Source organism: Taudactylus pleione, unplaced genomic scaffold (genome assembly GCF_031769625.1).
Source record: "Taudactylus pleione unplaced genomic scaffold, aTauple2 ptg002270l, whole genome shotgun sequence".
Lineage (NCBI taxonomy): Eukaryota > Metazoa > Chordata > Amphibia > Anura > Myobatrachidae > Taudactylus > Taudactylus pleione.
Genome location: NW_028286661.1, coordinates 85892 through 112780, shown reverse-complemented (window position 1 = coordinate 112780; position 26889 = coordinate 85892). Strand labels below are relative to the sequence as shown.

General features: G+C 43.0%; 1 protein-coding gene across 1 annotated transcript; it reads right to left on the bottom strand.

Annotated features, from left to right (window-relative positions):
- Window positions 1–3581: 3581 nt before the first annotated feature.
- On the bottom strand, window positions 3582–26469 carry LOC148431434 (nicotinamide N-methyltransferase-like). Its single transcript, XM_088466012.1, has 4 exons — window positions 26322–26469; window positions 19386–19593; window positions 18161–18576; window positions 3582–4153 (listed from the first exon to the last, which is right to left on the bottom strand). The coding sequence occupies exons 1-4, from the start codon at window positions 26467–26469 to the stop codon at window positions 3582–3584; spliced, it is 1344 nt and encodes a 447-aa protein (XP_088322138.1).
- Window positions 26470–26889: the final 420 nt, after the last annotated feature.

The window sequence follows — 26889 nt, the reverse complement described above, 5'->3', positions numbered from 1 at the left end:
AAAAACACGGGGGGTCAGTGCACATCTCTAATAATAAATGTAAATAATATCAAAGGCACATGTCTATGTCAGAGATGCCGACATTCTGGCTGGCCCTTCTGGGAGGGGGCAGCCAGATCGGTAAAACTGGGGGGGCGTGGCCGGCTGTTGTGGGTGGAGTGGGGAGCATGTCCTTGCACTCGCATCATTTTGGCCCCACCCCTACTAAACAATGCCGATAATCCCGGCATTGTGAAGCAGGGGGTGGGGCCAAAATGACGCATTCAGCGTGAATCGCGTTACAGGCCCCCTCTCTGCCTGGGATTCTCACTCATCGCGAGGGGTGGGGAGGGGAGTAGGAGGGGTCGGCAGCTTGCAAGAGGCTTGCCTGCCTTCCCAGGAGGCCGGGAGCGGCACCCAATTTTTGGGAGGCTCCCGACCAAATCGGGAGAATAGGCAAGTGTGGTCTATATGTATGTATACTGTATAACCGTTAATATAATCATAATAATCACACTACTCACAGGATTCAAAAGTATTAAAAATTAGAGGTGTAGTGATGTGAATTATTATCAGTGCTGATTATACTGTATAGTAAATACAGGTTGGGTCTCCTATATCCAAATATTTCAAAATCCAGAATTTTTTTAGGACGACTGAGCTAGTGACACCTTTGCTTTCTGATGGTTCAATATGCAGAAACTTTGTTTATTATAAAATTATCTTCAGGCCTTGTGCATGAGGTGTTTACATATGAAACATAAATTAATTCTGTGTATGTACACAAACTTTGTTTGGTGCACAAAATGACTATAGATATTATATAAAATTACCTACAGGCTGTGTGCATAAGGTATATACAGGGTCGGTCTGGCCCTCAAGGGTACAGGGGAAACCCCCGGTGGGCCCCAGTGCCTGAGGGCCCTCCCCCTTCTTTAGGGGTCAGGTTCCAGACTGTGCACTTGAATTATACTGCACAGGACTACTGTGTATTTTCTACAATGCACTGCTGTTATTAATCTGGTACATTATCATGCATTCACTAGCAGTATTTACTATATATATGCATATAATTAAAGGGGCCCAGACCCCCTCTGGAGGCTGGCCACACCCATAAGTATGGGCCGCTGTCATTGCATTCCCCCGGTGGGCCCATCATGCCCCAATCCGGCACTGGGTTTTTATGAAACATTAGTGCATTTGGTGTTTAGATTTGGGTCCCATTTCCACTATATCTCATTATGCTATGCACATATTCCAAATTATAGACTTCTGGTCCCAAACATTTTAGATATAGGAGACTCAACCTGTATATGGGATTATACAGTAAAACTTCTGTTGTTGGTAAATGCAATTATGAAAAATTGTTTTATTGCTGTAAAAGAATAGAGTGTCTGCGCTTGACTAGCTGCTTAAATAAATATTGAAATGAATAGAAAAAAGTTTAAGCACTTAATGTTGGCTGAGCGGACAAACAAACAAATGACATTTATATGTTTATACTCTTTTGGATAAATTGTGAGAGTTTGAGGCTTGCTGGTAACTTGCCAGCGCTTCTATAGGTGATAGTCAGTGTATTGGTTCCTATCCTAACTTTCCCTTACTCTACCTGAGAGTGTCCGGTAGTTGTGGCGATCTTCTCCCTTGCACGGGGGTGCCTTCTCCTTCCAGGTCCAACTCTGCATGCCGTGATGTGAAGATGACAGCAGCCACTGGTTGTGGCGATCTTCTCCCTCGCACGGGGTGCCTTCTCCTTCCAGATCTCACTCTGCAAGCCACGCTGTGAAGATGACAGCGGCAGCCGGGTATCGAGTGGGCTCGATTGGATGGGAACTGCTCCGCGTGACCTCACACTCTCCTGCTCCTACGCGTTTCAAACCTCTCTGGGTCCTTTGTCAAAGATAGAAATGAGGCTGCTTGTCGCCTCTATTTGTACTATTCTTTATTGAACAATTGATTTAAAACAAGAAGTCTCAAAAACGGAACTTCCTCCTTCTTTTTGGTGGCAACCATATAGTTCCATAAAGATAAAATAAAATACATTTGACAACATACATTTGTCATTCGCTTATTTCTGTCAGTTATCTGCTCATTCTAAATTGTGTATATATGTGTAAAAATTACGATAAACATAAATCTATGTGTAAAATAAGATTTGTATGTCAATATTTAAGATATATATTTTTTTAAATTATAAAAATGCCTTCAGCTCAATATCTATTTTGATTCCGTATGGATCCAAAGTTCTTAAAGCATATATCCATTTCGTCTCATTTTTTTTTTATAAAGTAACTATGTTTTAACCCCTCCAGTTTGGGGTTACTTTTTGGATGCCCAAAAATTCAAACCTTTCGGATTCCTATTGTGATGTTAACTGAAATGTGCTGAGACACTGTGGGTCATCAATCCTTTCTTGATATTGTTAATATGTTCGTAAATTCTTGTTTTTTTATTGTGTGCCGCACGGACATTCCAATAAGTATATGGCCCCCTCTGTTTAGCAGGAAACTGCATTCATAATTTTGTGTTGTTTTTTTTGTTGTTTTTGAGGTAAATTCAAAAATAGCTTTTGTGTTTGTTGTTTGATTCTTGCTGCCTGTACATTTCATGCATTAATGGAAACCATTTTTTCTCTTTGTTTCTTGTGTTATTAATGTTTGTAGGTAGGAAACTTCTAGTCAATTGTTGTTTAAGATTTCTTGCTTTAGTATATATTATTCTCGTTTTTTCTGGAAGTATCTTGTTTGCATCTTCATCTAAGAGTAATATCTTCCAATGCTTATGCAGAATCCTTTCAAAAATTGTATGGTTACTGTTATATTGTGTGATGAATGATAATGGTCCATAATCATCTTGATTTTTCGGTTTATATTTTATAAGATCTTTTCTATTAAGTTTGGACACCTTATCGATTTCAGATTCTAGTTGTTTTTCATTTGTATCCTTTTTGAACAAAATTTCTCTTCATTTCAATGCTCTGTTGTCTGAAGGTATTCTCTTCCGTACATTTTCTTCTGAGACGACGAAATTGACCACCCGGAATATTCCTGATCCAATTTTTATGATCATTGGTTATTACCATTCACCTCTTTTACATGATTCCTTGTTTGCAGTTGATTATCCTTAACAAGGATTTCCAAATCTAAAAAAATTACAAATTCTTTACTGTAAACCAACGTGAATTCTAGATTCAAAGTGTTTCTGTTCATCATTAAGAGAAAATCAGACAGTTCCTCTTTCGTGCCGTCCCATATGAAAAAAAGGTAATCTATAAATCTTCACCATATTTTGATTTTATCTAAGAATGGATTATTCTGCCAAATGTGATTGTCTTCCCACCAAGCTACAAAAAAATTTGTGTAGCTTGGTGCGAATGATGTACCCATGGCGGTACCTTTCACTTGCAGGAAGAAGGTGTCCTCGTACCAAAAATAGTTCTTTGTTAGAATAAAATCTGTGCTGTCCATGATGAAATGTATCTGCCTGTTTGAAATTTGTGTCAATGTCGATATGTAGTGTCAGGTTGTGTTGCAGCCATCTTGATGGTTAATTACTATGTATAGTGACTTAATGTCGCTTGTACATAGTATGTAGTTTTTTTTTCATACTACGGTATCTAGTATGTGAAGGATGTGCATGGTGTCTTTATGGAAACTTTTTTGTTGTGATACTAGATGTTGCAAGTAGTGATCTACATATTTGGATAAGTTGGCCATCAGTGATCCAATGCCCGACACTATAGGTCTTCCTGGTGGTTTTTCTAAGCATTTATGGATCTTCGGTAGTTTATAACAAGTAGGGATCCTCGGATGTTCTATATTTATGAAGTCATAATGCTTTGTTGTTAAAATGTCCAATTGTAAGCCTTCATCCAATTGTATTTCAAGGATTTCTTTGAATTCCTTCGTAGGGTCCTTTTTAAGTTGGATGTAAGTTTTTGTGTCAGAGAGGAGGTTGCTTGCTTCATCTTTGTATTTTTCCACATCCATAATTACTACACCTCCTCCCTTGTCTGCTGATTTTATCACAATTGTGTCATCTTCTTTTAGTTCTTTTAGGCTTTTTATTTCTTCTTTTGTAAAATTATAAGATATTTTTTGTTTTTCCGGAAGATTTGTAATTTCCTCTTCTATTAATTTTTGAAATGTAGTTATGTGTGGTCCTTTCACATGTGCTGGAAAAACGTTGATGGAGGTTTATAGTATATATTTCCTTGTTTGACCGGTAATTTCTCTTGTGGGAGTATCTTTCAAAAAATATTTTTTCAAACAGAGTTTTCTAATGAATTTCTGTGTATCAATAAATAAATTAAATTTATTGTTACTTGACTGAGGCACAAATTTTAGTCCTTTTTTAGGATGTTGGTTTGATCTATTGTCAGTTTTTTCTTACTTAGATTGAAAATAGTTTCTTTTATATTTGTTTCATCATTCCTTATTATTTTGGAGGATTTTTTTCTTTTATTTCCTCCTCTTGTACCTCGTTTTCTTTTGTTGAGTTGTTTCGTATCTTTTTGTGTTGAGTATGTAATTCCTTTTTAATATATTCTTTCTTGGTGTTTGTTCTTTCTTTTCCTCTATGGTCTGCAATAATGTCCGATAATTATGTTCATCTTGTTTTGCTTCTTGTGCCCCCCTTTGATACGAGTCTCTTACTATTTTATATGTATTGGGTTAATTATAAGTGAAGTTCCTCCAATTATATGGTTGATAGTTTCTCTGAGTTCTTTGTGTTTTGTGGTATGTGTTTAAATAATGGTTCCTTTTTCTTATGATTAACTTGTGTTCTTGTTTGCTGTTCGATTTTTTTCTTTTGGATCTGTTTTCTATTTTCCCCTATTTTTTGGCTCTTCTTTCATTTTTCGCTCGGGTATACATTTCTTTTTCCTCCAAATCCTCCAAAATAATGACAAAACAAATATAAAAGAAACTATTTTCAATCTAAGTAAGAAAAAACTAACAATAGATCAAACCAACATCCTAAAAAAAGGACTAAAATTTGCACCTCAGTCAAGTAACAATAAATTTAATTTATTTATTGATACACAGAAATTCATTAGAAATCTCTGTTTGAAAAAATATTTTTTGAAATATCCTACCACAAGAGAAATTACCGGTCAAACAAGGAAATATATACACACGGACTATAAACCTCCATCGACGTTTTCTCCGGCACATGTGAAAGGACCACACATAACTACATTTCAAAAATTAATAGAAGAGGAAATTACAAATCTTCCGGAAAAACAAAAAATATCTTTTAATTTTACAAAAGAAGAAATAAAAAGCCTAAAAGAACTAAAAGAAGATGACACAATTGTGATAAAATCAGCAGACAAGGGAGGGGGTGTAGTAATTATGGATGTGGAAAAATACAAAGATGAAGCAAGCAACCTCCTCTCTGACACAAAAACTTACATCCAACTTAAAAAGGACCCTACGAAGGAATTCAAAGAAATCCTTGAATTACAATTGGATGAAGGCTTACAATTGGACATTTTAACAACAAAGGAATATGACTTCATCAATATAGAACATCAGAGGATCCCTTCTTGTTATCATCTACCGAAGATCCATAAATGCTTAGAAAAACCACCGGAAAGACCTATAGTGTCGGGCACTGGATCATTGACGGCCAACATATCCAAATATGTAGATCACCACTTGCAACCTCTAGTATCATGCATACCCTGTGTACTGACCCTGCTTTGCATTTCATTGTCTTCTTGCTTAAAGCCAATGTGTATCAGACATTGGACTTTTCTTTGGATCATGTTTCTGTCTCACCCATGCTTGATGCTATTGCCTTGCTTTGCATCTGACCCCTTCCTCTTATTTGGCCTTTGCTTGCTATATCCTTGCCTACAGACTATGAATTACTAGATACATGATACTACGAGACAGGTGAGCAACATTTTAAAACCTACATCATTGTGGTTGCTTACAGTGCATTGCCATATTTATGCTATTATCCTTGCCATTGGGGTCCAACATTAGAGAAAAGGTAATGATATATAGGTGCCTGTGATATATAGAAAAAAGGTAACAAAATATTGTTGTCTGTGACAATGTAGAGCAAGTGTTATGTGGCAGTAAAGGAGAACTCATCCTACCCCCCACCGCGAACACAGTGTTGCAAATGATCTTGTGTAAAACATGTAGGACAAAATATAATGCTACAGAACATCACTTTTTCTCTATCTTCCTTGCAGGAATGGAAGGTTGAGAGTCCTCTGACTCTAAGGGGTATATTTATTATATTTATTAAAGTGCGGGTTTTAAGAAGTGGAGATGTTTCCCATAGCAACCAATCAGATTCTGCTTAACATTTATCTAGCACCTTCTAGAAGATAATAGCTAGAATCTTATTGGTTGCTAGGGGCAACATCTCCATTTTTAAAATCCCTCTAGTAAATATACCCCTAACAGTGTAATCAGATGTGCTATCAAGAAAACAAAAACAGTATTACTGTACATGGCATCCAAAATCATTAACTTCCAATAATGATATCACAAATAATTAACGAACACAAAATTATCTATATAAAACATAATCCATGTTGATTACAAAAATTTTTTTAGTAAGCAACAAATAAAAAGATAAATAAATAATACTAACACTGGGCCTAATTCAGACCCGCTCGCGAGCGCTGAGCACTTGCAAGCGGGTCGATGTTGGCCAAGTGCGCATGTGCACGACGGAGGCGGCTCCGTCGTGCTCATGCGCGAGACCCGAATAACGAAGGCCAAACCGTCGCTATGGGTCTCGCACCAAAGGGGGCGTGCTGTCGATGGTGAGTGACAGCACGCCCCCCTTTGGTGGGTGTGCCGGGGGCGTGGCTGTCCAGATGGAGGCGTTCCCATGGGAACACCTACCGTCTGGAGCCGGCCCCACTGACATCACAAGTGATGTCAGTGGGAGTGCTTTTGGCTCTGATAGACTCCAGGGCTTGCGGCAACGAGACCCTACCACAAGGGTTTCGTCGCAAGCCCGATGGTCGCGATGGTCTTGACCATCGCGACCATCTTTTTTGCCGCTCGTTATAGCTGTGGGTGTGATGATGGTCGCGATGGTCAAGACCATCGCGACCATCGGGCTTGCGACGAGACCCTGCGGTAGAGTCTCGGTGACCGCTAGCCCTGGAGTGATTTTGGCTCTATCAGATTCAAAATCACTTCCACTGACATCACTAGTGATGTCAGTGGGGCTGGACTCAGACGGTAGGCGTTCCCATGGGAATGCCTCCGTCTGGCAGCGACACCCTCGGCATGCCCACCAAAGGGGGCGTGCTGTCAGTCACCATCGAGAGCACGCCCCCTTTGGTGTGAGACCCATAAGGACAGCTTGGCCGTCGTTATTCGGGACTCGAGCATGCTCATGACGGAGCTCCCTCCGTCGTGCGCATGCACAATTCGGCACCATCGACCCGCTTGCGAGCGTCCTGCGCTCGTGAGCGGGTCTGAATCAGCCCCTCTGTTCAGTAAATATAACATAAAAAACTGGAATAAACTTTTTGACAAATATTCTGGAACATTTAAATTCCTTTTCCAGGTAAATCCAGATTCTATCAGCCGTGGTAAAGTGCATTGGAAATTGTTAGTACTATCCTATATAAAATAGGGTAAAATATTGTAGACTTAACCAGTTCAAATATGTAGGTAATTATAATCAGGTCTGCAGCCCTGAAGTACATTCAACTTAAAAATCAAAAACATTAAACACACAAATAATGGCACTAAGAATGACTTGGAGATAACAAATGGTCTTCCTCTAAATTACAGGTATGACTAATTGTAAGAATTATACTAAATAAATGCACCATATAACAGGAGAAATGCAAAGGTTTAAATCTATTACTGTGGGAACTGACCTTGCAATTATAAAGCGAGACCACTAGATGGCCATAAAAGCCTACTATTCAAAATACAATAATAAAATAGCAATTGAGATGTACTGACAAAAATAATAAACACTGCTCAAATAAGTTAGCACTAGGAATAATTACATGAAAACCAAAAACAAATAATATTTTTCAGTCCAAATATTTCCTCTGCATATAAACACAGGAGATAGTTGGTGAAAGCCTCTTCCAGGTAGGTAAGACCCAGGAACTCAGATGCACAAGGGGACATCACCCTCTCACCCTGATACAGAATAGACAGAGAATCCAAAACAGTTGGGACTCTCTGTAAATATTATGGGTAAAAAGGTAGGGCTTTGGAAGGGGAGTAAGGAAGGACACAAATGGGTAAGGAGGGAGCAGAAGGGAAATGGGGGGAATGAAGAATAAATATAGGGGAAAACACAGCCACAAGTTTCTTGGTTACAGATGTAAGAAAACACAAACTGCGTGGGACAGAACATGATACATTTGGGTAAGAAGGGCAGTCTGCACAGTTTCCAGAAACACCTCTGATTAATTCCCATACAACAAAGGCAGTAGCGAAGAGTTGACAGGAGTCCTCAGCCCCCACTGTAACACCACTAGGAAAGGACGAGTGGGTACTTAGAGAAGGAGCTTGTTATTCAAGGCAATGCAGCAATGGAACAGCTGGTAAGGGATGAAGGACAGGTGACATACGGTGGTAAGGAAGTAGATCACCAGATCCAGACAAGACCGGCAAAGTTAGTAGGGCAGCAGCTCTTCAGGATGATCACTGAGGCTCATTATGGGGCCTATTTATTACCAAATTAAATTTGCAGGTGATATCCACATATTTAACGTATCCCCTTAATGTATCTTGGGGGAGAAAAGTCTTTAGCAGACCCCATTTTCCATCACAATAGCAGCTCTCATAGGTTTGTATGGGGGCTGCTATTAATGAGTTTTATTAGCTTGGCCTCAGTAGCTACTGTAACCCCATCTTTACACAGCATTTACCATTGTAAACTATGGGCTACATATTTCAACATTTATCAGGAGAGGGATCTGTATAATCCCTCCACAACATGCGTGGCCTGCTAACTGCACATGCCCATGACAGTCACCTGAGGGAGAAAGTAATTATCTATCTCTTTTCTTTTACACATCACAGGGATGTCCTGGGATGTGAACAGTGGTAGATCCCTGTGATGTTTAATCTCTTATTGCTGTGATAAGGATTTATAATTATCAAGTCTAAAAGCCGATAATTAACAAATATGCCCGTATGTGCTGAAAGAGCCACAAGACCAATTTGAATGACTCCATGGAAATAAGGAGGATATAGCCCAAAGTCTATGGGCCTGATTCAGACCCGCTTGCGAGTGCTATGCGCTCACAAGCGGGTCAGTGTTGGCCCAGTGCGCATGCGCACGACGGAGCCGGCTCCGTCGTGCACATGCCCGAGACCCGGATAGCGACGGGCAAGCCATTGCTCCGGGTCTCGCTACACAGGGGACATGCTGTCGATGTTGAGTGACAGCACGCCCCCTTTTGTGGGTGGGCCGGGGGCGTGGCTGCACAGACGGCGGCTTTCCCATGGGAAAGCCTACTGTCTAGGGCCGGCCCCACTTACATCACAAGTGATGTCAGTGGGAGTGCTTTTGGCTCTGTCAGAGCCTAAAGCACTCTTGGGCTTGCTGCAACGAGACCCTACCGCAAGGGTCTCGTCGCAAGCCCGATGGTCGCGATGGTCTTATTAAAAACTCCACTTTTTCATTTAAGTCTTCTTCTGTGTGTGCTCCTATCACCACCCCGGGTCCACAACAAATTCAGAACCTCACAGTTTGCACTGGCCCCATGGATTCGGCCATGGAACAGGAGTCTGGAGTAGATTTATTTCGCTGTATTGCTGGTCGTTTCGAAAACCTGGAAGCTATGCAACATCAAATGGCCCAGTTCCTACAGGAGATGTCTAAATGCCAAGATAATCTGCAAACCTCGTTAACCACCATTGAGGTATCAGCAACTTCACCTCCTTCTGTGCCTGGTAATACAGGGACCAGGGTATCCCCTCTACATCTACCTATGCCAAGCAAATTTGATGGCAATCCTAAGCTATGTCGTGGTTTCTTAAATCAGTGTGATATACACTTTACATTACAGCCTGATAACTTTCCCACCGCTAAAGTGGCATACATCATGTCTTTGTTGACCGGCTCAGCTTTGGATTGGGCCTCCCCACTCTGGGAGCATTCAGACTCACTGATGGATAACTATACAGACTTCATTCAGGAGGATTTTCGATGAACCTGGACGCACAGTGTCAGCATCGTCCAGCATCATGACCCTGAGACAAGGAACCCGTCCTGTCAGCCAATATGCCATACAGTTTCAAATCTTGGCATCAGAGCTTTAGTGGATTGAGGAGGCCCTCACCTCAGCCTTTTGGCATGGCCATTCTGACCGATTAAAAGATGATCTGATCACCCGTGAGCTTCCCACTAATTTAAATGATATGATCTCACTCTGCAACAAAATTGACCTACTCTTCAGAGAACGTCAAGCTGAAAAGCATAGAACTGACCGGCAAAGGTCACTTACGCCTCCCTTGCCTACCCATCCACCCCATCCTCCTATAGATGAGTAGGCTATGCAGGTGAATCAAACCCATCTCTCCAAAGAGGAACGTCAGAGAAGGATGCTAAAAAACCTCTGTCTATACTGCGGAGATTCGGGTCACCTAGTTGCGTCCTGGTCCCGTAAATCAAGAAACGCCTGTTCCTAACTGACCCTGGGGACATCAAGTTAGGAGTTATGAGCCTGTCCCCAAATACTAAAGATTTAAAAATGTCCTTAGCTTTGAATCTCAAGCCTAACCCTCTCTTCGTCTCTACTCTATTACACTCTGGAGCAGCCAGAAACTTCATGACTTCCAGCCTAGTTGATAAACTACAGATTCCTTGTTCATCTCTCAATCACGCGATTTCCCTGACTTCTGTAGATGGATGGCCTCTAGCTAAAGGAGTGGTCACCAAGGAAACTTAACCAGTATTAGTTCGTGTTGGGGCACTGCACTCCGAGTCTTTAAAGTTTCTAGTGATACCAGAGGCTTCTCCAGAAATCATTTTAGGACTACCCTGGTTACGCCAGCATAATCCCAGGATAGACTGGTGTTCATTGCAAATTCTTTCATAGGGAACTGACTGTCAGAAATCCTGTCTTCCCAAGATACGACCTGTAAGAAAGACAGCTTTGTTAACATCTCCAGCTATTCGCAAGGAGTACCAGATGTTCTCTGATGTTTTTTCCGAACAACAGGCGAATGTCTTACCTCCCCACAGAGAATGGGACTGTCCAATCGAGCTGCTGCCTGACAAGATGCCACCTCGTGGTCACACATATCCTCTATCCGTGCCTGACACTCAAGCCATGTCTGAATACATCCAGGACAACCTAGCGAAAGGGTTTATTCATCCTTCCACCTCTCCTGCCGGAGCAGGCTTCTTTTTCGTCAGCAAGACAGACATTGACCTAAGATCTTGTATAGATTACCGGGGCCTTAATGATATAACGATTAAGAATCGATATCCTCTTCTCCTGATCACAGAGTTGTTCGACAGAGTCAAGAGATCCATCATATTCTCAAAGTTGGATCTGAGAGGGGCTTATAATCTCATCCGTATTCACGCTGGTGATGAATGGAAGACCGCCTTTAATACTAGAGATGGACACTTTCAATACCTTGTGATGCCCTTTGGGTTGTGCAATGCCCCTGCCGTGTTTCATGGCTTTGTTAATGAGATTTTCCGGGACTTGTTGTACGTCTCGGTTGTTGTTTACCTGGACGATATATTGATTTTTTTCATCTTCTTTAGCAAAACATCATCAACATGTGAAGGAAGTATTGTCCCATCTGAGAAAGAAACACCTTTACTGCAAACTGGAGAAATGTGTCTTTGGGGTACCCAGTGTGCCATTCCTTGGTTACGTCATCTCTGGCTCCAGTCTAGAAATGGACCCCAAGAAGGTGCAGGTGATTTTGGATTGGTCCCATCCTCAAACTTTGAAAGCCATCTAGAGATTGCTTGGGTTCGCCAACTACAATTGACGTTTTATTAAAGGATTTTCATCATTATTGGCCCCCATTACCGCGCTGACCCGAAAAGAGGCTAATCCTGCCCTATGGTCACCCGAGGCAGAGGCTGCCTTCCAACTTTTAAAACAGGCGTTTATTTCTGCTCCAGTTTTACGACAACCAGATCTGTATAGGCCATTTCTATTGGAAGTGGATGCGTCATCAGAGGCTGTGGGTGCAGTTCTTTCACAGCATTATGAGGATAATCGAGTTCATCCCTGTGGGTTTTTCTCCAAGAAATTTTCTCCTGCCAAAAGAAATTATGCTATTGGTCAACTAGAACTCTTGGTAGTGAAGTTTGCATTAAAAGCATGGAGATACCTGCTGGAAGGGGCCAAGTTTCCCTTCACTGTCTTCACGGACCATAGATATCTCCTCTTCCTCAAGAATCTTCAGTGCGTGAGTCCTCGTTTGGCCCGATGGGCAATATTTTTTGCTCGGTTCCAGGTCACCCTGACCTTCCGGTCTGGAGCCCTTAATCAAAAGGCAGATGCTCTGTCCAGATCTCTCCTCTGTGATGACAAATCAGAGATTTGTCATGACAGAGGAGAGATCTGGACAGAGAATCAACAAAATACCCCTGTTTTGGAGTCAAGAGTGTTCGCCACCTTACAGTTACAGCCCCCTACTGGGAAGTCCTTTGTGGCCCCAGAGTTAAGGAAGCAGCTCCTCACCTGGGCTCATTCCTCTTGCTTTGCAGGTCACTCAGGTATCCAGAAGACCTTGGAATTTTTAAAGAGACGCTATTGGTGGCCATCCATGAAAGCAGACTTGTCGGAGTTCATCTCTTCATGTTCTTTGTGTGCCCAGCATAAATCTTCATGTCAGGCTCTGGCTGGTGAGTTGTTGCCACTACCTATACCATCACGTCCATGGACACATCTCTCCATGGACTTCATCACAGATCTGCCGAATTCTCAAGTGTTCACTACCATCTGGATCGTAGTAGACCGATTCTCTAAAATGGTCCATTACATACCACTAACGAAAATTGCCTACTGACTTGGTTCACTTGTTCGTTCAAAATATTTTCCATCTCATGGTCTTCCTGCTGAGATAGTCTCTGACTGTGGTGTTCAGTTAACAGTGAAATTTTGGAGAGCCTTATGTTCTGTATTGCAAGTGAAGCTAAATTTTTCTACGGCTTATCACTCACAAAGCAATGGTACCACTGAGAGGGTTAATCAAGAACTTGAGACCTTCCTGAGGATTTTTATGACATCTTCCCAAGACAATTGGTTTGTATTGCTGCCATGGGCTGAATTTGCACATAATGCCTCCTACCACTCTTCCACGAACCAAACTCCATTCCAAGTGGTCTATGGACTTCATCCTCGGGTCCCTGAATTTCAAAGTCTGCCCGTCTTTGATGTCCCAGCTGTAGAAGACACTGTACGGAAATTTGCATCAATTTGATCTCAAGTTCATACTGACCTGGAGAAGGTGTCCTCCCATTACAAATTTCAAGCTGATAAGAAGCGTAGGAAAGTACCACGTATGAAAGTTGGAGACCAAGTCTGGTTGTCCACCCAGAACCTATGGCTTAGAGTACCATCTATGAAATTTGCTCCACGCTTCATCGGGCCCTTCTTCATCATAGAAATCATTAACCCTGTGGCTTATCGCCTTCAGTTCCCCCCTTATCTAAAAATTCCCAATTCCTTTCATGTCTCCCTGCTAAAACCCCTGGAGCTGAACAAATTCCACAGAGTCCTGCCTGCTTCTCCCCGTGTCCAGACTGAAAGGGGCGTGGAGTTTGAAGTCTCCCATGTCTTGGATTCTCATCTCCGCAGAGGACATTTTCAGTACCTGTTGGATTGGAGGGGCTACGGCCAAGAGGAACGTTGTTGGACCGATGCCCGAGATATCCATGCTCCTGCACTCATCAAGAGGTTCCATGCTGCCCATCCAGAGCAGCCTGGTGAGTGTCCTGAGGCCACCCATAAGGGGGGGTACTGTCACAGCCAGTGTTTATCAGCATGGTGGTCACCGGGTATTACCTGTGAGATCATTGTGGTGGGGGGTCTCTGGCAGTGGTGCTGGTGTTTGGTGAGGGGCATTGGCTGTGCATGGTTCTGTGCGGGCACATTGTCACTAAGCCTGGTGAGGTCTGGCGGTGTATCTGTTTCATTGGCATGGGCGCTGCCATCTTGCCTGTGGCCATGTGATTATAGCTGTCCAATCCTGGTAGGTCATGTGTTAATTCCAGCCAGTCACAGTGTGGCACTGAGTATTTAGGAAGGTCCAGAGCCTTCCTTTGCCAGTGCAACATGTTTCTTAGCTGTGGCTGAGAGAGAGTACCTGTGCCTTACCTGCCTCCTTGGAAGTGCTACTAGCCTGAACATTGCCTGCTCTAACCTGCTGGACTTACCCTTCACCCATCATCTTCCTTTTCACCTGCCTGAGTACCTGAACCTGCTGTTTCCCTGCACCTTGCCTCCATTCACTCCCAGCTGGACTTCATTACCTCTGCCTGCATTCTGTTACAGCTCACCATACCTGCATTCTGTTACAGCTCACCATACCTGTATACTGGACTGTTCCTGCCTGTCACTATCTGGACATTCTCCCATTTACCCCCACTACAGTTATCAAGGGCACTTTAGTGCTATACCTGGACTTTTTCATTTGCCATTCCCATGTCTTCTAAGCCGCTTATTAAAAACTCCACTTTTTCATTTAAATCTGCTTCTGTGTCTGCTCTTATCACCACCCCGGGTCCACAACAATATCCGAACCACACACAGTCAGTGCTAGGTGATTGTTCTGTGAACCTGCACTTGTGCAAACTTTGTAAACTTTAACCAAACATTGACTTCTGACTTTCAGGCTTGTTTGACTGTTTGTGTCTGTTACAGGATTATCATATACTAACCTGGGTTTCATCTGACCCAGCTTTTCTAATAACCTTGTCTTCTGTTACTGCTTTTATGTACTGAACATTGAATATTTTTCTGGAATACATGCTTGTATTTTCCCTGTCTGTTTCTATTTCCTACTCTTATGCCAGACTATTCAGTCCTTCATTGAATGTGACTTTTTCTAACCCGTGTCTGTTGATCCCTGTTAGCTGTGTACTGACTTTAGACTGTCTATGATTCATTTGTGGTCTAATACCGTACTTCAATACAGGTGAACAATACTTTAAGATACCTGTATCTGTGTTGTTTCTCACTATACATTACATATGTAAGTACAGTAAGTGCCATTGAACATGAGAAAAAGGGTAACAGTACATAGTTGTTTATAGCAATATCTTATATTTTTCCTTACAAGACCTTAAACAAATTTTAATATAAGATGTTATCCTTCACTTAGAATAATTAGAAATGGAGGCTAGTGACGAAAAGAAAAATAATTTCAAACAAAGTTGTGGTTTCCATCATTTGAAATATTTTTGTCTATAAGATCATTTCAAACGTTATAGGTAATTCCTGCACTGAGAGAAATCCTAGATTGCACTGGAATACATAACTGAGGGCCTGATTCAGAGCCGGACGCTCTGAACGAGCGCCCGCTCTGAATCAGGGTGTTTTTTTTTTTGTTGCGGCCTCTTGGCCACTCGCATAGCTGTGGGTTACCACCCACAGCTTATGCGAGCGGCCATGATGATGGTCGCGATGGTCAAGACCATCGCAACTATCGGGCTTGTGATGAGACCCTTGCAGTAGGGTCTCATTGCTGCAAGCCCCAGAGTGTTTTCGGCTCTAACAGAGCCGGAAGCACTCCCACTGACATTACTTGTGATGTCAGTGGGTCCGGCTCCAGATGGTAGGCATTCGTCCATGGGAACGCCTCTGTCTGGGCAGCCACGCCCCCGGCCCGCCCACCAAAGGGGGCGTGCTGTTACTCAACATCGACAGCACGCCCCCTTTGGTACGAGACCCGGAGCGACGGTATGGCCGTCGCTATCCGGGTCTCGCGCATGCGCACAACAGAGCCAGCTCTGTCGTGCGCATGCGCACTGGGCCACCATCGGCCCGTTTGCGAGCGCACAGCACTCGCAAACGGGTCTGAATTAGGCCCTGAGTCTTTTCCACAAGACCTTAGGTGAACCTTATGTCACTCCCTAAACGTCCCTTAATAGAGGAAAGGATCTTAACCATAGAGTTCCCAGATTCCACACAAGACTTTCACAAGTCAAATACTTCTAAGTGAGACACTGGAAACATTCCCATAATAAAATGGACTCACTACTCACAGGACTATAGGGGCGAGTGAGTGGGGACCTGTGCCCTGGTTGCTGGATATGCTCGGGCACCAGCAGGAGCATATGCCTGGGTGGTTGAGTGTGCCATAGGCTTCAATGCACCTTTACCTATTATGGAAACTGATCACAGCCAATCACAAAGATCACCCACCCACTCTGTTCCCATGGAGTATAGTCCACCCACTCTGTTCCCATGGAGTATAGACCACCCACTCTGTTCCCAGTATAGTCCCCCCACTCTGTTACCATGGAGTATAGTCCACCCACTCTGTTCCATGGAGTATAGCCCACCCACTCTGTTCCATGGAATATAGCCCATCCACTTTGTTACTATGGAGTATAGCCAACCCACTCTATTCCAATGGAGTATAGCCCACCCACTCTTATAAACACAACTTTCTATTTAGGTTTTTCTGGCCTCTACACCTTCTCATTGTCACTAGTTTGGAGGTGCTCGCTCTCTTCTTCTGTCTTCAACTTATGTTTTCACTCATAGCTATTTTTCATACTCTCTTGCGCTCATTCTATTTTTTTCTTTTAATCTTTCTATTTCATTTATCTCTCATATTTCTCACATAGATCCAAAAATCTAGTGGTTTGTATAAGCTACTGTAAGTTAGACAATAAAAGTAAACCTCTGACTGGCATGGGTTTTGCACATTTATAAGTAAATATCTCACATTGAGTCAGTAAGCACATATAAATACAGCCTAAAATGATATTACGGTGGTGCATTGCCATCAGATATAATTTTCGATGGTCTTCTTTGTCATTGGTTCAACCATGTAGAACTCATTATATTGCTCATTAGTGATATTTTTCTGAGTCTTAATGGTACTGAGGCAAAAGAGATAGTATACTCTGTAAGGAGCCAGGGGTGGTTAGTGGCAGGACCAGGAATGTTAGGCATTTTAAAGATAAAATGGGTGTTTTACCTGCTTGTAGAAAATGCTGTGTGTCTCTCTCACTCTATGCCTGCAGGATAGCGGGATATCTGGCAAAATCTTAACACCTGCGAAAGCCTCTCTTTTAAAGGTAAGGATGGGGTGTGGTTTTCCTGTCAATCTGAGAGGGGGAGGAGGAATCTGAGGCCATGTATTAGTATGACCGATGCCAGATAATGACCTAAGACCAGGGAGTAGGTCTCTGTGATACAGCTTTTATACCTAAATTCCGGGTCAGACCCAGAAATTAGCCATAGCCGACCCAGGATATTCCCTAGTCGGCGCCGCTCACACCGGAGCCAGGTCTGCAGTGACCCGGCTTTTCCAGCATTGAAATGGACACTTGGAGATGACGTCATCTCTAAGCGCCACTGAAGCCGGCCAATCGGCAGGCATACAGCACGGTCCAAGTCATCCTTACCTGGATCACACCGTTTGCACTGCAGGGATTCACAGGTTATTCCCATGTTAAACCCTGCAAGTTACTTTGGTTGAATTGCAGGGTCACTCCACCCTGGAATTCAACCCAGTCCCCTTTTACACCAAGGAGCTACCGGGGTTAACCCTGCAATAACCCGGGGTTTAGGTGGTATGAGTAAGTGACAGGGTTGTGAATATGCTTCTCTGTGAAAGTCATTGTCTTGCGGCCATCCTGGAAACAATAAACAGTGGTGGAGAAGACCAGAGTCGGTGTGATTGCTTCTACTATAAGGCTACCCAACATTTCTTTTTCAGAAACAGGTAGTTCTTCTACAATAATCCTGGGAGAGATTAACAGTCCTACCTGGAACTTGTATCACGTAACTAGTCCATTCCAACTACTATATAGACCAGGGAGACACTAACCTGCCCACAGGGCCTCCCGCAATTTAGATCAGTTCCGGAAACTTCTATCCATAGTATCAGAACCTCTACCCATTATATGCTTCAACTCCTTGCTTTAAATAAAAAACACTAAAACAAATTATTTTAGCAATTTTTACTTTTGGTTTATTAGAAGCATGAGTAAAAAATTTATTAACATTTACATTTCTCAGCAGTAAGGACCATTAATTGCTTATAATCTAAGAGATCACTCTCTACTTTTCTATCAAGTAACTCACAGGAACTAACTACAAATCCTTCATCAGTGAGAGTCTTTCTTACAAAACTGTCATCATAATTAAATACATGTAGCGTTTCATTACCAGCAGTGTAATATGTGGCATTTAAGGTCCCGATTACAATAAAGTATCCCCCAGGCTTAAGCAGCTTCGACATCTTTCTCAGGTTTCTGATGTAATCTTCTTGGTCCTGACTAACCACATCCAGTACCGTCGCCGTGAGGAGACAGTCAGCTTGTGGTAACATCACCGAATCTGTGAGGTTTTCTTTGCTGAAGTCAATTTCCACAATGTTTTTAATTGTTTCCTTCACCTTTTCTTCCTTTTCTTGTTCTTTGACACTAAAATAATTAAACCATTAGATTATATAGTATAGCAAGGTCAAGGGACAATGCAGAACTGTGTGTTTCACTTCAGTTTCTTTATACCTCAAAATATGCCACAAAAAAAAAAACAATCAAAGAAAAAAAAAAAGATCTTCTCAAAGAGTAAAAACACTTATTTGTATCTTTGGCCCTGATTCAGAGCCGGACGCTCTGACCAGAGCGCTCGATCAGAATCAGGGCTCACCTCCATTAAAATGGAGCGTCCTCCCGGACGCTCGTATAGCTGTCGGTACCACCCACAGCATATACGAGCGTCCAACAAGATGGTCGCAATGGTCTTGACCATCGCGACCATCGGACTTGCGAGTGAAACCCTGTGGTCGGGTTTCTCAACCACAAGCCCTGGAGTGATTTTGGCTCTATCAGAGCCAAAATCACTCCCACTGACATCACTAGTGATGTCAGTGGGGCCGGCTTCAGATGGTAGGCATTCCCATAGGAATGCCTCCGTCTGGCAGGCATGCCCCCGGCTCGCCCACCAAAGGGGGTGTGCTGTCAATCAACATCGACAGCACACCCCCTTTGGTGCGAGACCCGGAGCGATGGTAAGTCCTTCGCTTGCCGGGTCTCGCGCTTGTGCACGAAGGAGCTCCCTCCGTCATATGCATGCGCAGTGGGGAACATCGACCCACTTGCGAGCGTACTGCCCCCTCTGTATGTGCTCTTTATGTGTAAGGTATCTTAATGATTTCTTCACTTTACATTTTTGTTAGTTTGACTTATCCTTTATGTTCTTATACTGTATGTTTAGAATCACATTTTACCTGATGCCTCCCAGCTCGGTAACAATCTTAGATGCATGTGTCCAATCAAAAGCCCCAGTGCGGGTATTTACCCATTTGTTGAGTTCCATAATACAGGACTCTCTTAATTTTAGTATAGTGATGTCTTTAAAAAATTCACTCATGACAAAAAGATGATGAACGAAGGATCCGAGACTGATGTCAATCAAAGTTTCTCCTTTAATATGACCTGCAGGGAAGATTCAGATAAGAAGAAATATAACATTCTATATACTGTAGTCACATTGAGTTAGCAACAATTAAAGAGAATGTCAGTCCCAACATTAGTCACATACTGATACAGATTTCATTGTGTATGTTTCCTGGTGTTATACTGCCAATTAAACTAATTACTGGCAATCTGAGAATTAATGCATTGCTCACACATGGTATAAATGATACATTGTGTTGGTAAAAAAGCTAATATAAAAAAATAGCGTGACATATGTTATGTAATTGGTATAACACTCTTGGGTGTGTGGTCGCACCCTGATATATGCACGCTTTTGTCTTCATGCGTTCAACCACCGAAGGCGTGCGTAAATCAGAGCACTGCTGTCAAGGGCGGATTGGCCCTTATCTTTTGTAGGAAAAATCCCGGTGGGCCCTTTGGCTGTGGGGCCGCTTCTCTATTGTTGAAACCCACAGATTTGTGTCACCTAGCCAGCTATTATTTATGTCTGCATCTGAACCTCTCTCGTGAGAGGAGACTATCCTATCCCATGCATTGAAGCACCAGGCACGTATCTGCGGGTGGAGGTGGCTGGTGTGGGGTAAGTCGCCGGGCCGGGGCTGCCTATGCAGTCAGCCCGATCATCTCCTCTCCACTCTGTCCCCTCCCCAGGCTGTGAAGTGTGAAGCTAAAGTTTAATGTCACAGTCTGGCATGCTGTGAAATTAACGTAACAGCCTGGGGAGTGAGCAGAGTGGAGAGGAGACCATTGGGCTGGCTGCAGTGCCTGGTAACAGTGGTAGCCCAGGATTCAGGAAGACGAGGGCTGGTGGTTTATTAAAAATTCATGAGATCCCTGGGAAGGACAGCTAGGGACATAGGGCACATAGGGCCACTTTCAGAGTTTTTTCCAGGGCCATTTTAAATTCCCAATCTGCCCCTGGCTGCAGCAAACCCAAGAGTAGTATATCTATCTTACAAAATGGTCCCAGTGAGGTGAACTGTATGTTTGTCCGTGAAGCAGTGATGTGTACTGTATGTTTGTCAGTGAGGCAGTGATGTGTACCGTATGTTTGTCAGTGAGGCAGTGATGTGTACCGTATGTTTGTCAGTGAGGCAGTGATGTGTTGTGTACTGTATGTTTGTCAGTGAAGCAGTGATGTGTACCGTATGTTTGTCAGTGAAGCAGTGATGTGTACTGTATGTTTGTCAGTGAGGCAGTGATGTTTATTGTATGTTTGTCAGTGAGGCAGTGATGTGTACCGTATGTTTGTCAGTGAAGCAGTGATGTGTACCGTATGTTTGTCAGTGAGGCAGTGATGTGTACTGTATGTTTGTCAGTGAAGCTGTGATGTGTACTGTATGTTTGTCAGTGAGGCAGTGATGTGTATGTTTGTCAGTGAAGCAGTGATGTGTACTGTATGTTTGTCTTTGAGGCAGTGATGTGTACTGTATGTTTGTCAGTGAAGCAGTGATGTGTACTGTATGTTTGTCAGTGAGGCAGTGATGTGTACTGTATGTTTGTCAGTGAAGCAGTGATGTGTACTGTATGTTTGTCAGTGAGGCAGTGATGTGTACCGTATGTTTGTCAGTGAAGCAGTGATGTGTACTGTATGTTTGTCAGTGAGGCAGTGATGTGTATGTTTGTCAGTGAAGCAGTGATGTTTACTGTATGTTTGTCAGTGAGGCAGTGATGGTTACTGTATGTTTGTCAGTGAAGCAGTGATGTGTACTGTATGTTTGTCAGTGAGGCAGTGATGTGTACTTTATGTTTGTCAGTGAAGCAGTGATGTGTACTGTATGTTTGTCAGTGAGGCAGTTATGTGTATGTTTGTCAGTGAAGCAGTGATGTGTACTGTATGTTTGTCAGTGAAGCTGTGATGTGCCATATGTTTGTCAGTGAGGCAGTGATGTGTACCGTATGTTTGTCAGTGAAGCAGTGATGTGTACTGTATGTTTGTCAGTGAAGCAGTGATGTGCCATATGTTTGTCAGTGAGGCAGTGATGTGTACCGTATGTTTGTCAGTGAAGCAGTGATGTGTACCATATGTTTGTCAGTGAGGCAGTGATGTGTACCGTATGTTTGTCAGTGAAGCAGTGATGTGTACTGTATGTTTGTCAGTGAGGCAGTGATGTGTATGTTTGTCAGTGAAGCAGTGATGTGTACTGTATGTTTGTCAGTGAGGCAGTGATGTGTACTGTATGTTTGTCAGTGAAGCAGTGATGTGTACTGTATATTTGTCAGTGAGGCAGTGATGTGTACCGTATGTTTGTCAGTGAAGCAGTGATGTGTACTGTATGTTTGTCAGTGAAGCAGTGATATGTACTTTATGTTTGTCAGTGAAGTAGTGATGTGTTCTGTATGTTTGTCAGTGAGGCAGTGATGTGTATGTTTGTCAGTGAGACAGTGATGTGTGTGTTTGTCAGTGAGGCAATGGTGTGTACTGTAAGTTTGTCAGTGAGGCAGTGATGTGTATGTCATACGTGCCGACTATCTGGCTGCCCCTTCCGGGAGGGAGCTGCCAGATCGGCAGAACTGGGGGGCGTGGCCAGCAAACGGGGGTGGGGCGGGCCAGATGACAATGGTTTGCCGGCAGGGGGCGGAGCTACGTGATCGTGACATTTTGGCCCTTACATGTTTGTCAGTGAGGCAGTGATGTGTATGTTTGTCAGTGAGGCAGTGATGTGTATGTTTGTCAGTGAGGCAGTGATGTGTACTGTATGTTTGTCAGTGAGGCAGTGATGTGTACTGTATGTTTGTCAGTGAGGCAGTGATGTGTAGTGTATGTTTGTCAGTGAGGCAGTGATGTGTATGTTTGTAAGTGATGCAGTGATGTGTACTGTATGTTTGTCAGTGAGGCAGTGATGTGCTGTTTTTCTGTGAGCAGTCTCTGTGAGAGATGTTATTGTTTACACTTGTGGAGTGATGCAGCTGTAGCTTTGTGATGAGGTTTTGATAAAAGTGAGAAGTAGATCAGGCCTGAGATGTGTGGTCATTGGGAAATAATGCACACCATGTGATCTACCTTGTCCAATCATATTGTTGGGATTGTTGGGATTGGTCTCAATATACCACACTATTTTCTAAATATCTCTATACCCAAAACATTTTATTTTATGCCTCAATTTTCTCTGATTCAATAAAAGGAAGATATTTCTATGATTCCCGAGTCTGCCGCCATTTCTGTGCTGTATGCGTAATGTTTGGTGGGTTGGTGCTCTTCCACCTAAAAGACAAATCACCATGGGTGGGAGTGACGTCTGTAGTAACATGTCTCTGTGAGCAGGGAAAGTGTCACCTGTTCCCATTCCACACAGCAGATGTAGTTGTCCCTGTACACAGAGGTGTAGTGTGGAGCTGCAGCACCCAGAGCAGGCACATGCTTTGTCACCCCCAATCCTGCAGTGCAGAAGTGTGTCTGGGGACTGGGCATAGCCAGCACATGGGGCTGAGATGTAGCATGTGTACAGGAAGGGCAGCACCTATTATGGAACCAGAGTAACTTATTTTATTTAATTATATTCTCAAGCAAGCACACAAAATGTATTGTGTTCATAAAATAGAATAGAAACATGATCAATACAAAACAACTTGAGAACAAAATAAGGAGAGAAGCCATGAAGGTGTTTAGGGGGGCTGGGGATGTTTAGTGTACTGTATGTCCTGCATGCCAGGGATGGTTGTACTGTATGTTTTAACTGTATGTTTTAGGGGTATGGGGGTAGGATGGGTAGTATATGTCCCAAAGGCTTTGGGGGGGGTATAGTGTATATCCCTTTCACCAGGTAGGTATGGTGGGTAGTTTATGTCCCTGTGGCCAGGGGTGGGACAGGTAGTGTATGTCCCTTGGGCCGCTAAGGTGGGTAGTGTATGTTCCAGAGTCCAGGGAATAGGGTGGGTAGTGTATTTTCCTGGGTCATGGGAGAGCACTTTATGTCTGGTGGGCAGTATATCTCTGTGGGACCAGAGGAGTAATGCAGGTAATGCATGTCACTGGGGCTGGAGTGTAGGGTAGGTAGTGTATGTCACTAGGGCTGGAGGGTAGGGCAGGTAGTGTATGTCACTAGGGCTGGAGGGTAGGGTGGGTAGTGTATGCCACTAGGGCTGGAGGGTAGGGTTGGTAGTGTATGTTACTAGGGCCAGAGGGTAGGGCAGGTAGTGTATGTCACTAGGGCTGGAGGGTAGGGCAGGTAGTGTATGTCACTAGGGCTGGAGGGTATGGTGGGTAGTGTATGTCACTATGGCTGGAGGGTAGGGTGGGTAGTGTATGTCACTAGGGCTGGAGGGTAGGGCAGGTATTGTATGTCACTAGGGCTGGAGGGTAGGGCAGGTAGTGTATGTCACTAGGGCTGGAGGGTAGGGTGGGTAGTGTATGTCACTAGGGCTGGAGGGTAGGGTGGGTAGTGTATGTCACTAGGGCCGGAGGGTAGGGCAGGTAGTTTATGTCACTAGGGCTGGAGGGTAGGGTGGGTAGTGTATGTCACTAGGGCTGGAGGGTATGGTGGGTAGTGTATGTTACTAGGGCCAGAGGGTAGGGCAGGTAGTGTATGTCACTAGGGCTGGAGGGTAGGGTGGGTAGTGTATGTCACTAGGGCTGGAGGGTAGGGCAGGTAGTGTATGTCACTAGGGCTGGAGGGTAGGGTGGGTAGTGTATGCCACTAGGGCTGGAGGGTAGGGTTGGTAGTGTATGTTACTAGGGCCAGAGGGTAGGGCAGGTAGTGTATGTCACTAGGGCTGGAGGGTAGGGCAGGTAGTGTATGTCACTAGGGCTGGAGGGTATGGTGGGTAGTGTATGTCACTATGGCTGGAGGGTAGGGTGGGTAGTGTATGTCACTAGGGCTGGAGGGTAGGGCAGGTATTGTATGTCACTAGGGCTGGAGGGTAGGGCAGGTAGTGTATGTCACTAGGGCTGGAGGGTAGGGTGGGTAGTGTATGTCACTAGGGCTGGAGGGTAGGGTGGGTAGTGTATGTCACTAGGGCCGGAGGGTAGGGCAGGTAGTTTATGTCACTAGGGCTGGAGGGTAGGGTGGGTAGTGTATGTCACTAGGGCTGGAGGGTATGGTGGGTAGTGTATGTTACTAGGGCCAGAGGGTAGGGCAGGTAGTGTATGTCACTAGGGCTGGAGGGTAGGGTGGGTAGTGTATGTTACTAGGGCCAGAGGGTAGGGCAGGTAGTGTATGTCACTAGGGCTGGAGGGTAGGGTGGGTAGTGTATGTTACTAGGGCCAGAGGGTAGGGCAGGTAGTGTATGTCACTAGGGCTGGAGGGTAGGGCAGGTAGTGTATGTCACTAGGGCTGGAGGGTATGGTGGGTAGTGTATGTCACTAGGGCTGGAGGGTAGGGTGGGTAGTGTATGTCACTAGGGCCAGAGGGTAGGGCAGGTAGTGTATGTCACTAGGGCTGGAGGGTAGGGCAGGTAGTGTATGTCACTAGGGCTGGAGGGTATGGTGGGTAGTGTATGTCACTGGGGCCAGAGGGTAGGGTGGGTATTGTATATTATTGTGACCAGAGGGTAGAGCGGGTAACTTATGTTGCTGGGGTGTGGGTAGGGCAGGTAGTTTGTTTCACACACCCGATTACCTGAGCCTGCACCCAGTTATAGTGAGGTATCAGGGACAGGTGAAATTGTGGTACCTGGTAAGGGGCAAACAGGATTTTTAAAGGGGGGTTTCTAGTATATATATATATATATATATATATAAATATATATATATATATATATATATCTATATAAAATACACACACATCACACACAGATTGTAGCGCTAGAGAGAGTCAAAAAGTCCCTTCACAGTTTAGAGTGACCTGTTTTTTAGGTAATTAATATTTCGAAACACAAACAAACAGTCTGTTAAAACACAGCACTCTCCAATGTTGTGGGTGTCAGCTTATCAGTAAAATATTAACAATGGTGATTTGTTAAAGGAAAATGTGTAAATAGCAAAACTGATATAAAGCGCACAATGTGCTGTGTGAGTGCAAAAATTGCAAGAATACAGATGTATATATATATATATATATATATATATATATATATATAGATACATACATACACACATATATATGTACAAGTAACACCAGTGTGCAAAATGACAGTAGAAGAAGTCCAGTAATCGGACATAACGTGTTGGAAACTCCTGACTCCACCTTTCATGAACTTACCTTTCCATTTTCAGATAAGCCATTCCTGTTTATCCCTCCATTTTTTATATTTATTATTACTCTTGGCATTTCTTGTAATTAAAATTATATATTTTATGAATTCACTATCTATTAAGTTATTGTGATTTTAATATTTAAAATTTATTTGCATTGTTGCACATGCACGGTTCACCCTTTATACTGTCATTTTGCACACTGGGGTTACTTGTACATATATATGTGTGTGTGTATGTATGTATATATATATATATATATATACACACACATCTGTATTCTTGCAATTTATGCACTCACACAGCACATTGTGCGCTTTATATCAGTTTTGCTATTTACATATAAATATATATGTTTATATATATATATACACACACACTCACTCACATATTTCACACATACATTACACATACACACACTTGCATATATATATATCTACAGTGCATCCGGAATGTATTCACAACACTTCACTTTTTCCACATTTTGTTATGTTACAGCCTTATTCCAAAATGGAATAAATTAATTTTTGTCCTCAAAATTTAAAAAAAAAAACCCACTAAGAAATCACAACAATCTATCCTGAATACAAACCTGTTACTAATGGGCTGTGCAGCTTCTCCATAATAAATACCATAAACTCATCTTTAAATGCACTTTCTGCCTCAAAGTAACATTGAAGGAAGTCCCTGGAATCCATCCCATGCACATGATAAAGCTTCATATTGGGTCTGGCTTCCATTCTCTTGTCTTCTGTCACACAGGACGGGATGAGTCTCTGTATCTGTAGCCTTATAGTAATATGTATGGCTGTTCTCTTTATATGCAGCAGAATCCTACAGTTATTTACACTCATTAGAATTTACTAATACATTTGACTATAAATGTATCACTATATGCAGAGATCTTATGACAATTAATGATGAGTAAATATTTGACCTAACCAGGTGATAATGCTACATAATGTTTGAATATCAGTATTTTGTTTATGATTAAAACCTCTATACTCCATCTTATACTTCTTATACACCAGAGCAATAACCTGGGTTACTAGTTGGCAGTGGATAAACAAATATAGAGATACTATGCTAAAAGATATAAATACAATACTTAATCCTTTTCATAGGTGAAAGATCCTGGCATACATAGCTTTATGTGTGGA

What these genes read in the sequence shown, in the direction of transcription:
- LOC148431434 (XM_088466012.1), bottom strand. Translation starts at nt 26,469, where the DNA reads ATGGAAGCCAGACCCAATATGAAGCTTTATCATGTGCATGGGATGGAT. An exon ending in GCACAGCCCATTAGTAACAG is followed by an intron (nt 19,594 to 26,321) that starts GTTTGTATTCAG and finishes TCTTCCCTGCAG; the next exon opens with GTCATATTAAAGGAGAAACT. An exon ending in ACCGAGCTGGGAGGCATCAG is followed by an intron (nt 18,577 to 19,385) that starts GTAAAATGTGAT and finishes TAATTATTTTAG; the next exon opens with TGTCAAAGAACAAGAAAAGG.